The 15,456-nt window shown below is 45.6% G+C and overlaps 1 protein-coding gene across 1 annotated transcript in view; it reads left to right on the top strand.

The window, feature by feature from the left end:
• LAPTM5 (lysosomal protein transmembrane 5) overlaps window positions 1-13,819 on the top strand; it is a 24,757-nt gene extending 10,938 nt beyond the window's left edge. Inside the window, exons 3-8 of the mRNA XM_027667369.1 lie at window positions 5,333-5,409; window positions 6,532-6,660; window positions 7,132-7,257; window positions 7,683-7,778; window positions 11,901-11,993; window positions 13,100-13,819. Of these exons, the coding sequence (XP_027523170.1) occupies window positions 5,333-5,409; window positions 6,532-6,660; window positions 7,132-7,257; window positions 7,683-7,778; window positions 11,901-11,993; window positions 13,100-13,174 (596 nt within the window). The 3' untranslated portion in view covers window positions 13,175-13,819. The remainder of the gene's footprint in view (window positions 1-5,332; window positions 5,410-6,531; window positions 6,661-7,131; window positions 7,258-7,682; window positions 7,779-11,900; window positions 11,994-13,099) is intronic.
• Window positions 13,820-15,456: the final 1,637 nt, after the last annotated feature.

The following is a 15,456-nucleotide window of genomic DNA, read 5'->3' as shown; positions in this document are numbered from 1 at the left end:
ATCTCCCTTAGATCCTTGCACAGACCTGGCTCCCAGAGAGCTGGGACCTCTCTCGTGTGGGTGTCAGGAAACAGAAAATAACCCCCCAAAAACCTCAAATCTTTCTTCACCAGCTTATTCTGCACGAGAAACCACAAGCTCAGGGTGTTTTTTTCCTTTCCTTGGTCCCTTCTCAGCACAAACCCACGAGCTGAGATAACCTTTCTCTGCCAGGCAGTCAGGCTCCCTCACCCGGGGTTGTCTCTCTCCCTGTGGAGAAAAAAAACCCCCACGTTTTTCCAGTGAAAAATACAGCTTCTGGCAGCAGGAATTGCTTGTTCCCTGCTTTTTCCTTGTGTCCTTCCCCAGGCTGCAAGACCCCTGAGAGTGGAGGAAGAGAAAACCAAGTAGAGCAAATTCCTGCAGCTCCCAAACTCACTTGTCCCTGGAGGGGGAGTGAGACAGAGTGGAAAGCACCAAAGCAGGAATAGTCACTGTCTGGTGGATTTGTGATGGGTTCACAATTTTCCCAAACCCCAGCTGGGGTTTGGGAGGCTGTTTTACATCAGTGCTGTGGGGTTTGTTTCATAAAATAAAACCATGGAATGGTTTGGATTGGAAGAGACCTCAAAGATTGTCCAGTTCCACGACCAAAGGCATTGACAGGGAGCAGAAAATGGGATTTTGGGTGAGTGCTGAGCACAGGACACCGAGGAAGGGGCTGCTTTCGGGGTTCACACCTTTCACAGGGAGCATTAATTCCAAATATCCCAGTCTGGGGGGTTGGAGGCTCCTTTGTGACCCACAAAGGTCCCTCAGCAGCTCTGACTCAACCCAGCAGCCAGTGTAGAGTGGAAAATGCCCCATTTTCCAGAGCTTTCCAATGGTGGCAACACCCCAAAGGGGCTCCAAACCCGGCTGTTTTCCAGGGAGATCAGCACAAGACAAGCAGGAGAATCCCCTTTTCCCATTTCTGGGACAGGAGTTTTTCATTTCAGTTTTTGAAGCACATGATGTCAAGTGGGACCTCAACACCTTCCTTCCTTTTTCAGTGTTGGGCTGTTTTGCTGCTTTGTGGGAATATTTTTGTTTGTTGGGGTTTTTTTTTTGTTTTGTTTTGGATTTTTTTTGTGTGTTTTGTTTTGGTTTGGTTTTTTGTGGGGTTTTTTTGAGGTTTTGTTTGTTGGTTTTGGTTTTTTCTGGGTTTTTTTGTGTTTGGGTTTTTGTTTTGCTTTTTTGTTTGTTTGTTTTTGTTTTGTTTATTTCTTTGCTTTGTTGTTTGTTGGTTGTTTTTGTGGGGTTTTGTTTGTTTTTTGTTTTGTTTGTTTGTTTGGTTTTGGTTTGGTTTTTTGTTTTCTGTTTTGTTTTGTTTATGTGAGTTTTTTGTTTGTTTGGGGGGTTTTTGTTTTTTGTTTGTTTTTTGACTTTTCCTGGTTTTTTTGTTTGGTTTTTTTTTTGGTTTTGTTGTTTGTTTGTTTGTGTTTTTGTTTTTGTGGGGGTTTTGTGGGTTTTTTGGTTGGTTGTTTTTTTGGTTTTTGGTTTGGTTTGGTTTGGTTTCGTGGGGGTTTTTGTTTGGTTGGTTGGGGTTTTTTTTGTTGGTTGGTTTTGGTTTTGGTTTTTTTCCTATTTTTTTTTGTTAGTTTTGGGGTTTTTTTGGGGGTTTTGTTTGTTTTGTTATTTGTTTGTTTGTTTGTTTTCTGGTTTTGTGGTTTTCTGTGGGTTTTTTTGTTTTGTGTGTTTTTTTGTTTGTTTTTGTTTTGGTTTGGGTTTTGTTTTTTGTTTTTATTTTTGTTTTGGGTTTTGTGGGGTTTTTGTTTGTTTGGGGTTTTTTGTTTGGTTTTTTCATTGGTTTTGTGGGGGTTTTGTTTTTGTTTGTTTGTTTTGTTATTTGTTTGTTTGTTTGTGGGGTTTTTAATGTGTTTTTTGTTTGGTTGGTTGGTTTGTTTTATTTGGTTTTGTTTTGGTTTTTTGTTTTGGTTTGGTTTGGTTTTTTTTTGTTTTGTGGGGGTTTTGTTTGTTTGTTTTGTTGTTTGTTTGGTTGGTTTTGTGGCTTTTTTGTGGGTTTTTTTTGTTTGTTTTGTCGTTGTTGTATTTTTGATTGATTTACTGGTTTCAAGGTACCCACCTTGGCCATGGCCATGGTCCCAAATAGTTTGTCCTGCTGGTGGAGCACACAGAGAATCCTGACTAGGACAGTGACCTGAACTGCTCAACACTAAACACGACATTTGCAGATCAGAATATTTTCCCACAGACACAGTTATGTAAAAATTACAATTGGTTTTCATTATTTTTTTTGCCAAAAAGCTCATCCATGGCCAAGAATTTTTCACTTTTTTTTCCAAGCATCTGAGTAAAAGATGCTTTAAAGAAACAGAAACAAGGAGTTGAGACAGATTTTTTCCGGTGATTTCCGTGCTATTTTGTGCTTTCTAAGCAAGATTTCTGCAAATCTGGAGGGTTTGCCTTTAAGAATAGAACTGTTCTGAGGGAAATTGGCCCCGTTTTTAACACTCCCCCCCATTTCCCACAGAATTAAAAATGACAGGTTTTCCCCTCCCCCTCTTCCACTGCCTCCTACACCAAAAAAAAAAAAAAGGAACATTTTCTACTGAAATCCCCAGCACTTCCACTTGGCTTCTCTTCCCGAGCATTTCAAAGGGCTCTGCTTGGGAGATTTTTCTGATTAGAGCTGGAATAAACACGGCTGGAATAAACCCTTCCATTTCCAGAAAGGAGCAGGGAAGCGAGGCGAAAAGTCCAATCCCACTTCCAAAACCCAGCTGGAAGAGTCGGAGAAAAATTTAGGGAGGGGTTCTGTGGCTGCCCTGAGCATCTGCTGCTCTGTTTGTAGATTCAAACACACCTCAAATAGATCATTCCAAGCTGCAGCCCCGGCCCAGGAATAGAAACGAGGGAAGGTTTTTGTTTTTCACATCAGACAGAAGGAAAAAAATGCATCCAGGATTTTTTTTTTCCTAAGGAATCAGGCTGTTGGTCACAGGAATCTGGTCTCCAGGATCTGCAAATGCCTCAAAGCCCAGGGATCTCCTGCTTCTGGAAGGTCACTTGTCACCCTGCCAGCCTGGCAGAGGATTCCAGGTGCCATTTGTCCTCTCGTGGGATGTCCCACGTGCTTCCATGGATTTGCACACAGGGCTGAGAACCAACAGCTCCCACCACCTGAGGGGGTCCCTCCCTCACCCCAAGTGCTGAACGTGCCCCCACAAAGGAAGAAAGCATTTTGTTGGGAGTCAAATCCTTGATTCCCGAGATCCCAGCCATGGCTCCAGCCCGTCCCTGGAACAGGGAGAGCAGCCAGCAGGAAGGTGACTGGGTCTGCTCTGACAAACAGGAGGCAGACAGCACTGGGAAAGTTGTTTTCCCCTGGTTTTCCCTTTCTTTCCATCCCTTTGTGCTTGTAGGATTGTAGAGGGGTTCTTTTGGGGGTTTTTTTGTTGTTTTATTTAGGGTTTTTTGATCAAGGTTCTGCTTGGAAAATTCAGCTGGGCTCTGCCAGCAATTAGCCCACAGCAGCAGTGGCCAGTTGCCCAATTAATTAACGAGCTCGTGGAGAGAGCTGGAGCATGAGGGCATGGAGAGGGAGGCAGAGCAACGCAGGATCCAGGGAAACATCGTGCTAAAGAGATAAATCCTCCCTGGAGCAAACCTGGAGTGCTGCTTCGGGGAGAAAACCCGAGGAAAACGGCTCCAGGCAGTTCGGGTTTAACAGGCCTGGGCTCGGCTCTTTCAGGCTGTTCCTACAAAGCCTGCCTGGCTGCTTTGTTAAGCTCTGCTTAGTTTGGAGTTTATACCATCCTGGTGTTAATCTTTGTTCTCTGAGCACCACATCACAGCCTTGTCTGTACCCCCCTGCTCCTGGAAGGTGGGTCGGGGTTTGCCTGGAAGCTGCAGCTCGTCCCTGAGGAGCTGCAGAGCTGGGAGCAGCTGATCCCCTGGAGCTGCAGAGGGAAAGCAGCTTTGGGTCGAGCTGAACTTTGTAGTCTGGATTTTCTTCAGGAAGCAAAGCCCTTTCTGTGTCACCCTCCCTGTTCTCATTCAGGGTTTGCTGCATTTGGGAAGGGTTTCTTTGCTGTTTCCTAAGATTTCTTCCTCTTCTGCATTTCAATTCGCATTATTTCGTGAAAAACAGCTCCTGCACTGGGTTTTTTTATCATGTTATGACTAAAAGCTGTTTTTTTGCTCTGTACTTAGGTCATATTTTCACAACTCTCTTATCCTGATGCAGGTCAAGTGTTTGTTGGATACTTTTGGTCACTCCCTTAGGTCTGGGATGTCTCCCTGCTCTGTGAGCAGCAGCTCCTGTAGTGCTGCTCCCTCCCCTCTCCAGATGAGCTATTTTTGAGGGGGTGCTGCCTCTTCAAAGGGTTTTCCCCTCCAACACTGCAAAAGAAGAGGCTCCTTGTTCTCAGGGAAGGAAGTGCTGGTCAGAGCTGCTTTCCCAACTAAAGATTCTCTATGAGCAAATGGCCTTTCCAGAGGAGACTCAAGGGTGTTGTTAATTCTTGAGGAAAAAGGGAATTTTAAATATCTTCTGTATCAATGCATTTAAATTGAGTGAATGAGGGATGTGAGGAGTGTTGCTGGTGGTGTCACCTGCCCTTGCTGCCAGAGGTAGCTGAGCCCAGCTCTCAGGAATCCCAGAATCCCATAATATGTTGGAAGGGACCCCCAAGGATCATGGAGTCCAACCTTCAGCCCTGCACAGGCCCAGCCCCAAGAGTCACCCCCTGTGCCCCAGAGGATCAGCCAAACCCTCCTGCAGCTCTGGCAGCCTTGGGGCTGTGCCCACTGCCCTGGGGAGCCTGGGCAGTGCCCAACCAGCCTCTGGGGGAAGAACCTTTGCCTGAGATCCAACCTGAGCCTGCCCTGACACAGCTCCAGCCATTCCCTGGGTCCTGGTAGTGGGAGGTTAAAATTACTGCCTCTTGTCTGCTTGGGCTCTTGAAGATCCTTCCCCAGATTTCACTGTTCCTTGATCTGTTTTTGAGTCACAAATAATTTCCACCTCTGACTCATTAACTGAAAACACTCTGCCTTTTTTATTTCTACTTCATTTTACCTTGATATTTAAAATTTCAGTCCTTGGCTCCCTCGTGCCTGAGCTCAGAGCCTGCATGACCTGGTGGCTGAAGAGACAGAAACTTCAAAGACAGATTCAAAAGTGGGTTTAAAAAGGGGAAAAAGGAGTTAATTCCAGCTGCATGACACCCATCACCCTCCCCACACAATCCTTTGTGCCAGGTTATCACAGTTTCTCTCTTCCTTAGAGCTGTGATTGAACTGGCACAGCAGGTTTTGGTAACATGGTATTTACTTTTATGACTTTTAGCCGATGTTGTCACCAGTTTCCTGCTGATCATCATGTTGTTTGTCATCAGCTTCAACCTCCTCCTGGGTGTGCTGAAGGTAAGATCTCCACCAGTGACATTTAGCTGCTGGCTCAGGGCCGGCCCAGGTGGGAGGGTTTGGAGGAGGGGGCTGGAAGGTGTTCACTGAAATGCTGAAATATGCTCAGAAAAGCAGATAAATCCCTGTGTCACAGCGTGGGAGGGGGACTGTTTGTAATCTCAGACTCGTCTTCAAGGCTGCTAAATGCCAGAGTTACCAAATCTGGAGCAGTGCTTCCATCAAGACTAATTTTTCTGGGTTAAGTGATGGAAATGCTACGATTGGAAATGTTTTATTGCCTCATTTCCTTGCTCTTTTGCAAGCCAGGTCCTGGAGAGGAACTGGAACTCCCCTCTTACAGTGAGGACTCCTTTCCCACTTCAGGAGGAGAAATGACAATGCCTTGGGGTGGGAACCCAAGTGGTTTGGTGTTAGTACCAAGTTTAAGCCCTGCCCAAGCAGCACAGCTCTCCCTCTCGGTGGTAAATTTTGGGGAGAATGGAATGACAGCTCTGACTGGCAAACTTTGGGGACAGTGGAATGACAGCTCTGATGGGATTCAGTGCCAGAGTGAAAACTCCCAGAAATTTTCCAAGGGGCTGAAAAAATTCTACGTCGAGGCCTCTCAGTGTTTGTTGTCACTGGAGTGCATGGAATCAGGTGCCAAATTTCCAGGGATTTATTTAACCTTGGAGCACCTTAATGTGTGTCCTGTCAGGTGTTGATAGCTGATCTCATTCTCCCAGCTGGAATAGAAATGACTGGAATTGCTCTTCTCTCTCAGGAGAGGGAACATCTCCTGATCCGAGTAGTTTGGGATTACTACCAAGTTTAAGCCCTACCCAAGCAGCAAAGCTCTCCCTCTGTATGGCAAACTTTAGGGACAGTGGAATGACAGCTCTGATGGGATTCAATGCCAGAGTGAAAACTCCCAGAAATTTTCCAAGAGGCTGAAAAAATTCCACGTCAAGGCCTCTCATTGTTTGTTGTCAACGGAGTGTGTGGAATCAGATGTCAGAATTCCAGAGACTAATTTAATTTAATTTTGGAGCACCTTAATATATGTCCTGTTAGGTGTTGATAGCTGGTCTCATTCTCCCAGTTGGAATAGAAATAACTGGAATTGCTTTTCTCTCTCAGAAGAGGGAACGTCTCCTGATCCCCTTCCTTGCCCTGCAAGTCATGGACTTCCTCCTCAGCCTCCTGACCATGTTCAGCTCCTACCTGCAGGTCCCAGTGCTCATTTCTGTGTCCTCCCTGAGCCACACGGTGGGTAACAGCTTCTTCTGGGGGGGTCTTCTCTGCTTTTTAGCAGCTGGAGAATGAAGGGAATAAAGGGTCGTTATTTTGGGCCACAATCCTTCATAGAATCATTTAGGTTGGAAAAGACCTTGGAGAACATCAAGTCCAATGGCTGGAGACAGGATACAATCCAGGCTGGAGGGTTCATAAGGAAAACTAGTGACAGGTGGGACATTTAGTTTCCCCTGGCTAAAAATCTTCCTGTTGATTTTAATTTTGTCTCATGGTTTTGGGGGAAGGGTTTGCTGGAAAACTGGGGCTATCAGTGCTCCAAGGAGAGGCCTCTTCTGTGGAGCTTGTCAAAATCAACCCAACAAGATGGTTTGCTCCCCATTTTGGCCAGAATGAGTGAATTTATTGGCGTGAAAAAAGCGTAAAATGTGAAGAAGCCTCCAGAAGGGCCACAATCTCGTAACCACAACCAAATTCCTGTTGCAGCAGGGACATTCCAAGATCCCTCTCCTGGCTCTGCAGCTGCTGGACTTCTGCCTGAGCATCCTCACCCTCTGCAGCTCCTACATGGAGGTGCCCACCTATCTCAGCCTCAAGCCTTCAGACAATGGGGTAGGTCATGGACAAGCTCCTGGTTTTTCATGCTGTGAACTCCTGCAAAGCTTCCTTCAACAATCAGCTTTCTCTGCCCTCTCTGTTCGACCACCAGAGAGGGTTTTCTGGAAGTTCTCCCCCCCATGGTGTCCTTGACTGTCAGCTCGTTTGTGCCTGTGTTCCTTAAAAGCTCTCTTTGTTTTCCTGGTAAGGATCTTATGGATGCAAATTGCAGAGCAGAATGATTGGGACAGACCTGCCTGCAGACATTTTCATCTTTATTCAACAGTCCTGCTTTTAATTTTCATTTAAATCACCCACTGGAAGATGTTTCTTTATTGGGAAAGGAAAGTTTCCCAATTTCTGAGGGACCTCAAACACCATCACTGGGTGTGACCCTGGGACAAGTGTTTGTGACTGAGACCTTCTCCCTCTTTCCACAGGGATTTTTGCCAACCCTGGAGAAGCTGCCAACAGAGGAATATGCCAAAGTGATGATCACCTTCACCATTGCCTTCATCGCCGTCCTCTTCCTCAAGGTAAAAACTGCAGGGGCTGCTGGGGCTGCAGTGGAGCTCCTTTGGCTGGGGAATAGGGAAATTTGGGGTTACTTCTCTCCCAAACCTGCCAGGGCATTGGAAAGCCTTGTTGGTGTCTCCCTGGGCACAGCAGGAGCTGGTCTGAGGCAGGACTAACATCCAAAGCACTGGATTTTTTTTTTGCTCCTGCAGATGTGAGTTAGAAAGTTATAAAATCTCTCTTATATCCAAAATAAGAATTACAAAACCTCTCTTAGATCCAAAAAACTCTTGCTGCCCATCCACCTCTAGAAGGATCAGAGGGTTGAAAACAAAGATAGGAAAGCGTTCTGCTGCTGTGGGACAAAATAAATCAGATTATTGAGGAGCAGGTTGGATCTTCTGCTGGGGTGAGTGGCTGTATCCACACTGGGCTGAGCAGAGTTCTGCACTGACACCCTGGAAGTTCATTAAAAGTAGGAGCTGCTGAATCCTGCAGACTCCACTGTGAGATGTTTTCTATTCCTCTTGCTTCAGTGGCTCAGAGGACACATTTTTCACTGAGGGGTTCCAGGCCCACTGAGAAAACCAGATCTTTCCAGGTGCTTGGGCAGACTCTGTCACAGTGAAAAATTGCTGCCTGTTAGTTGGAAAATACTTTATGTTCTTATATTCTGACTCTTCTCAGGTGGCCAGATAAGGCAGGGTGGAGTGTCTTGTCTTGTGTGGCTGCACTGCAGGCCTGGCTTTAGCATATCTTGGAATATTTGCATGAATTATGGACCAGGAGTGGAGATAACCCTGCAGCAGTGGGGTCTGCAACAGCAATCTCACTGACCTGGCAAATGGGTTGATTTGAATTTTCCACGAGATTGGGTCCAAAACTGCTTTACTTGCACTGACTCCTTGTGCTGGAGTTTGGGGGAGGAGGGATAGGGGAGGATAATTAAAAAAAAAAAACAGTGGACAGGTACAAGTCTCTTCTAAGTACCCAAAAGTATTTTCCCCAGTAATAAAATCAGTCCAAATAACGTGGAAAGTTCTTAAAGAAAACATGTTTCCAAACCAAGTTATGTTCTTTCCTATCTCAATTTTTAATGGCATTGTCTCTTCTATTTCCCTCTCTCCTCAGTTATTTATCCCTTTTTCTCCTCACAGCATCTTTTTTGCTCCTCTGCCCCCCTTGGGTGCTCTCGAAATGCAACCAAACCCAAACCAACCCTTTAGACTTCTCCTGGTCTGCTGAACCCCCCCAGACTCCCCCAAAGGAAACCCATCCTTTAAACCCAGTGACAATCCCTCACCTCTTCCCCAGGCAGCAAAACCCTTTTCATGATGGTTCCTTCCAAGTGATAAAGGCCTTTGATGAGAAATGTGGCAACATGAAATATTTTATGATAATAGACCCGATGAGAAATGGGGCAAAAAACACTAAATATTTTATGCCTAAAAAGACCATTTGGCCAATTTAGGGCACATTGGTTTCAACTCACTGAATGCCCACACTGAGGTGTTCTCTCAATAATGTTGGACTAAGATCTTGTTGCATAAATGGACTTGGTTAATGACCCATCACAAGCATTTATTGCCCTAAAATGGTTCTGCGTGTGGTGCTGTTCTCTGCCAGCTTGCAGTTACTGTCCCCAAATTGTTGTCTGCATCCCACACCGGGGCATAACTCAGCTAAAAGGGGTCTGGAACAGGGAGAAGATGGGCCACCTGCCCCCCTGGCTCTGCCAGAGACCTCGTGTGAGCCCTGCAAGGCTTTCCTCATGCTCTTAGCAGGGAAGATTTCCTGCTGGGAGGTGCTGCTGCTCCTCTCCCTCCTTCTTCTCACCTTCTGCCAGGAGTGTGGGAGGTGTGGCAGGCCCTCCATGCAGCCCCCAGCTCCTCACCAGTGGTGGCTGGTTGGGTGGTGACCTGGGGAGCCCTGTGGGATCAGTTGTTCAAGTCCAAATTCCTTGGAGATGCAAAGTATTCCAAGGGCACAGTGAGGGCAGGGTGATGCTTCCATCAAGGCAAAATTCCTCGTTGATCTGTGTATCCACAAGCAATCCTAGAACCATGGAATGATTTGGGTTGGAAGGGGCCTTAAAGCTCATCCCATTCCATGGGCAGGGACACCTTCCACCAGCCCAGGTTGCTCCAAGCTGCTCTTGAAGACTTCCAGGGATGGGATGTGCCCAAGGTGTCACAGCCCTGTTCCCATGACCTTTATCTCACTTCAAAATCATAAACTCCTCCTCCTCCACCATCACTGTGATAATGCAGAAAAAAAGGGGAATGAGACATTTCTGGTGGGAAATGAGAACAGGCTTTGCCAGAGGTGCTGCTGAACTCGCTCCTTCCCGACCTCCAGGACGAGCTTTCCATCCACGTCCAGAGCAGTTTCCCCTCTCCAATCCAGTGTGGAGAAGGGTGTCCCACATGGATTCAGGAGTGGTTTTGGATGAGCCCAAGGTCCCTGCCTGCCTTAGATAAGCTCTGTACAAACGGAGCTGTTAAAACTTGCAATTGCTTGCAGGAGTCACTGAACTCATTGCTTGGCACTGCAGCAAACTCCTCCAGAAGAAAACCCAAAGAATGGATTCTTTTGCTGCATTATTCTATTTTATTTTATTTTATTTCATTTTATTTCATTTTTTTATTTCATTTTATTTTCTTTTTTTTCATTTTATTTTATTTCATTTCATTTTATGTAATTTCATTTCATTTTATTTTATATTATTCTATTCCATTTTATGCTATTCTATTTTATTGTATTTTATTCTATTCTATTTTATTGTATTGTATTTTATTCCATTCTATTTTATTCCATTTTATTCTATTCCATTTTGTTCTATTCCATTTTATTCTATTCTATTTTATTCCATTCTATTTTATTCCATTTTATTCTATTCTATTCCATTTTGTTCTATTCCATTCTATTCTATTCCATTTTATTTTACTGGGCTTTCTTTCCTGGCTGAGTGGAGGTTTTCACACAGTTTGATGCCTTCAGTGTCCCCCACATTCCCTCTCTGTACGAGGCAGCTTTCGGAGGCAGGAAGGTTTTTGCAGCATCCCCTAAAGATGCTCCAAGCTTGGATTTGCCTCCTCATCCCTGAGGGACTTCGAGAGATGGATTCCTTCAACCAGACACTCATTCCTTGGTCTCAATCTTTGTCTTGGCTTTGTGTCAAACCCAACAGTCCCCATTGTCCCGGGAAATCCTGGGCTGCTTTTCGGGACATACAACTCCCTGTGTTCCTCTGCAAAGCCCAGAGGGGAGTCCCAGGCCAACAAAAACAAGAGGCACACGACTCCTGCTGCACAGAGGAGGCAAAATATTGATTTAACGGGGGATGTTACACAGACTTTGCTTATTTTCATGTGCCACAACCCCTCAATCGAGCCTTTTTTCCAAGAAAAGCTCTATTTATTGCATCTCAGAACTCGGGGAGGTGCAAGGAGGTCCTGTCAGAGAAGTGTAACTGTTGCAAGGACAGGATTTGGTTGGATAAACTGCCTTTTTGGGTCAGTCCTAGTTGGCCATGGAGCCTTGGATCTCTGGAGGGTGGATGTTGTGCCCAAGGTGCTTTTTGAGACATCCAGGCTTTGCAGCCTGCTCTGAAAAATAACATGAAAATGTGCTTTCCTTTCCTCCTGGTGACACTGTGCTCTCAGAGGTCACAGATGTTGTATTTAATGTGCTTTAAACATCTTCAATTGGGCTTGAAAATTTATATTTAAACACTTGAAACTTTATATTTATATGCTTTAAAAATTATATTTAATATGCTTAAAACATTATATTTAATACGCTTGAAACATGATATTTAACGTGCTTTAAACATTATATTTTATGAGCTTTAAACATGATATTTAATGTGCTTTAAACATTGCATTTTATGAGCTTTAAATATTATATTTAATGTCATTATTAGTCATAGTCCCACCCCACTGTTCTGTTCTGGATCCACGGAGTTCCCACCTTCCTACTGAAGGATGGACAGAGATTGATTGAAGGCCCTGGGACCCAGGATCCCAAACTTCTGCCTCCAGAGAAGAGACCGGGATAACATCAGGCTGATGGCAAAATTGGGAATGTTCTTGTTGACCTGCAGTGCAACGGAAAAATGCCATTTCCCCCTTTTGTTTTAGGCCTGTATGTTCAAATGTGTGCTGAGCTGCTTTAAGTACATCAAAGCCAGCAAGAGAGAGGAGGTGAAAGTCGACCCACAAGCAGTTGAAAAGGTGAGGAAAACTCCTTTAGATTTAAAAAATCACATTTCAGACTCATGAGATCCACGGAGACCCTTCCTTGTGCTTCTCTGGTGGTCTGAGAGAGAGTTTAACCCTTCAAATGTTCATGGACAGGTCCTAAAAATCAGTTTCCAATTATATTATATTGCATATATTATATATACATTATTTTTGTATTAAATCTTTCAGTGGACTCTGCAAGGAACCTGCAGCTGAGGCTTCAGGCACAGCAGATAAATGGGAATATATCACTTGTAATCTCTGAGCCACAGCAGATAAATGGGAATATATCACTTGTAATCTCTGAGCCAGAGCTGGGGGGTTCAATTTCAGCTGAACTTTGGGTTCTGTGTGTCCAAGAGGGTTTAAAATTAAGCTTATCTTCACCTTTCACAGTGTCAGTGTCTGAGTGATTTGGTGCATTGCCCTTCATCTTAATGATCTGATAATTAATGAATCTCAATGTCCCTCCTCGGGCTGGTGGTGATCTCTCTATGAGCAGCATCCAGCTGCTCTGATATGATGGAAAAATTATTGACTCATGGAATATCCTGAGCTGGGAGGGACCCCCAGGGATCACCCAGTCAACCCCTGGCCCTGCCCAGACCCCCCAAGAATCCCACCCTGTCCAAACCCTCCTGGAGCTCTGGCAGCTTTGGTGCTGTGCCCACTGGAAGTTGTGAACTTCTGTGAGGTCTCCAAGATCTTTAATCCTGTAAAGATGGGTGAGGAGCAAAGAGGAAGGATATGGAATGATAAATGTAGGGGTTTGTCTTGCTGAAACTTGGGAACTAGGCTGAGCCTTGCCTTGCCAGCAGCCTGTGCCCCTGCTGTGCCCCAGGGTCCTCTGCAGTGCCCTGAGCTCAGCTGCTTGGCTGATATTCTGCACATCAGAGGCTCTTGCTCCATTGATTTCTTCAGGCCATGGAGGTGGGACTGGCAGCAAAGTGGTTCTAAAGTGCTGCTGCTCCTCTAACTGCTGGATTCCTGCCCTTCATGTCCTACAGCCCATGGGGCTCTCTTACCCTGCTTTGAACCAGCTGGAGAAACACGTCCAAGATCAAACCCAGAGCATAACTGATGGTCTTCTCTTCCAGGCTGCACTGCCATCCTATGAGGAAGCCTTGGAGTTGCCTTCCAAGGAGTCCCCACCACCCTATGTGACAATCTAAGCTCTGTTCTGGGGATCAAACAACATCAGTGCTGCTGCTGGTGCCTCTTCCCCTGCTGTCAGATGGTCAGTCCCTCTGAGGAATCCTCGCTCTGGAGCAGCTCCATGATCCCAGCTGTGTGATCCAGCCCACTGTGTGATCCTGCAGAGTGGGGGGATTTGATGCCTTGTCCCACACTGGCATTTTGACTCCTGTTTATTGCTCATTTTACCAGCCTTGGCTCCAGGCCCTGCAGGGATTCCCAAGCCTGGCTCTGCCCCGTGGCTGCTGGGACGTGCAGGCATTGCCTGAGCCCCTCCCAGCCTTGCTTTCTGCCAGGGAGATGCTGCTTCTCATCTCATAACTGAGATATTTTGGGAGTGGGATGGGGGGAAAACGGGGGAGAAGCTTTTCTGTGCCACAGCCCAGCCCTGAAGCTGTGCCAGCCAGACCCCGTGGCAAAGGGAGCATCAGGAGAATGAAGATCTCCCCTGAATTATGACCCAGCTCTCATCCTGTCTGCTTCCCATGAGGATTGCTCCATCCAACACGCTGGGGTGCTCGCAGTGTTGCTCTGCCATTTTATACCTGAGTGGTTGCATATTTTATTTTGCTTTTAGTGTGACTTGAAAGATGAGTTTCAATTAAAAAAAAAAAATGTTAATGGCTTCACCACTTTGCTGTCTGATTTCTACCTGCTGGGGTCTGATTTCTGAATCGTGGTGTCCTTCCTTTTTTTTAGGAAGCAATAATTTGCTTCCTGGGGAAAAAAAAATTAGCAAAAACTGGTGCTTTGACCTTGGGGTGATGTTATCATGTGTGTGTGCTGCTTGCAAAGGAAAAATTGGTGTTTTTAACAGCAAGTCTGGTAATTTTATCTAAAAATCTTCCTCCATCCTTCCTCTTCTATGTGTGAGAGAGATCTATGGCATGTTCAAACTGACTGTGTACAGAGCAGTCAGTGCTGGTGACAGATGAGCAGAGACCAAATTCCAGGTACCTCTCATCCACTTGGGATTGTTATCTGCTTTTTTAAAACAGCTCAGGAGGGAAGTGTAGTTTGCTCAGTAATAACTATTGCAGCATCATCCTCAGCTCAGGATCACAGCCTGGGCTTTTTGTGCTGCTCTGGAACAAAACAAAACAACAAGATTCGAGGGAATATTTGCAAAGAATAAATAAGAAGTGTGGTGCTGCCCTGTGGTCTTTTCACTGTGTGTGTATTTATGCATATGGGGATGGAGATAATGATGCTGGTTAGACACTTTTGAGCTGGTTTTCTCATCACTGAAAAGAAAGGATGACTCCCTTTCTCTGTGCTTCATCTTCCACGTTCTGGGAACCAGGATGCTCAAAACCAGCCATGAAGTCTGGAAGGCGGCACCACAATGACACCTTAATAGCTCCAGTGCTTTTAAATATGCTTCAAATCATCCACAAAAACACACAAAAAGTACCAACCACTCAAATTCTTCAAGGTAGAAAATAATTCCTCTGATCCTAAATGTGGCAATTGTGACCAAAGAGCGAGAGACCAACCCAAAATCCACCCCGGAAACCTGGCAGAGGAGTGTGAAGAGCCCAGCTTTATGCATCAAGGTCCAGCCCAGTCTCCTGCTTTATTATGTGGAGAGATAAAACATTATCTTTAATTCTGAATAATCAATAGGCTCCAGAACCTTCCAGACAAGCCCCTTAGTCCTGAAGACCAGGCTGCAACTGCTGCTCATTTCTCCCCAGCCCAAAGGCAGGGTTGGAGGAGGCCATGGGATGGGATAACTGGGTGGAGCTTCTCTTGGTAATTTAGGGAGTTTTTGGAAGCACAGTCCTGCCCTGAAGGTTCCTCAGGTGGAGGTGCTGAGCTGGTGTGTGACAACCCCCCCAGCACTGGGACATGGTCACCAGGCTCCTTCCACTGCCCAGGACTGACCCCAGTGACTGGGTCTGCTCAAGATATTGTTGGATCCCATTCCCTTGGTTTCTAAACCAGAAGAGGGTTCTGCAATGTGATCCAGCTAAATCAGGTTAAAAATCCTTCTCCATCTCTTTAAACAGTTCCAATTCCACCTCTAATTAAACTCCCATTAATAATGCTCTGGGCTGTTTAGTTCCTGCAGCAGGATAAATCATTCCCTGAGCCTCCTGGTTTAATGGACTCTGCTAATCCAGCTAAAGCAGTTCAAGGATGTTCAACACAATCTCTGCAGAGCTGGGATTTGTCTCAATATGTACAAGGAGCTTTCTTTACCAAACCCAATGTTCTCTGGCTCGGACCAAGCCAGTCCATCCTTCTGCTGTGCAGT

Source organism: Corapipo altera, unplaced genomic scaffold (genome assembly GCF_003945725.1).
Source record: "Corapipo altera isolate COAL_440 unplaced genomic scaffold, ASM394572v1 215, whole genome shotgun sequence".
NCBI classification, from domain to species: Eukaryota; Metazoa; Chordata; class Aves; order Passeriformes; family Pipridae; genus Corapipo; species Corapipo altera.
Note: the sequence above shows the minus strand (reverse complement) of the source record. Positions and strands in the feature narration are given on the sequence as shown.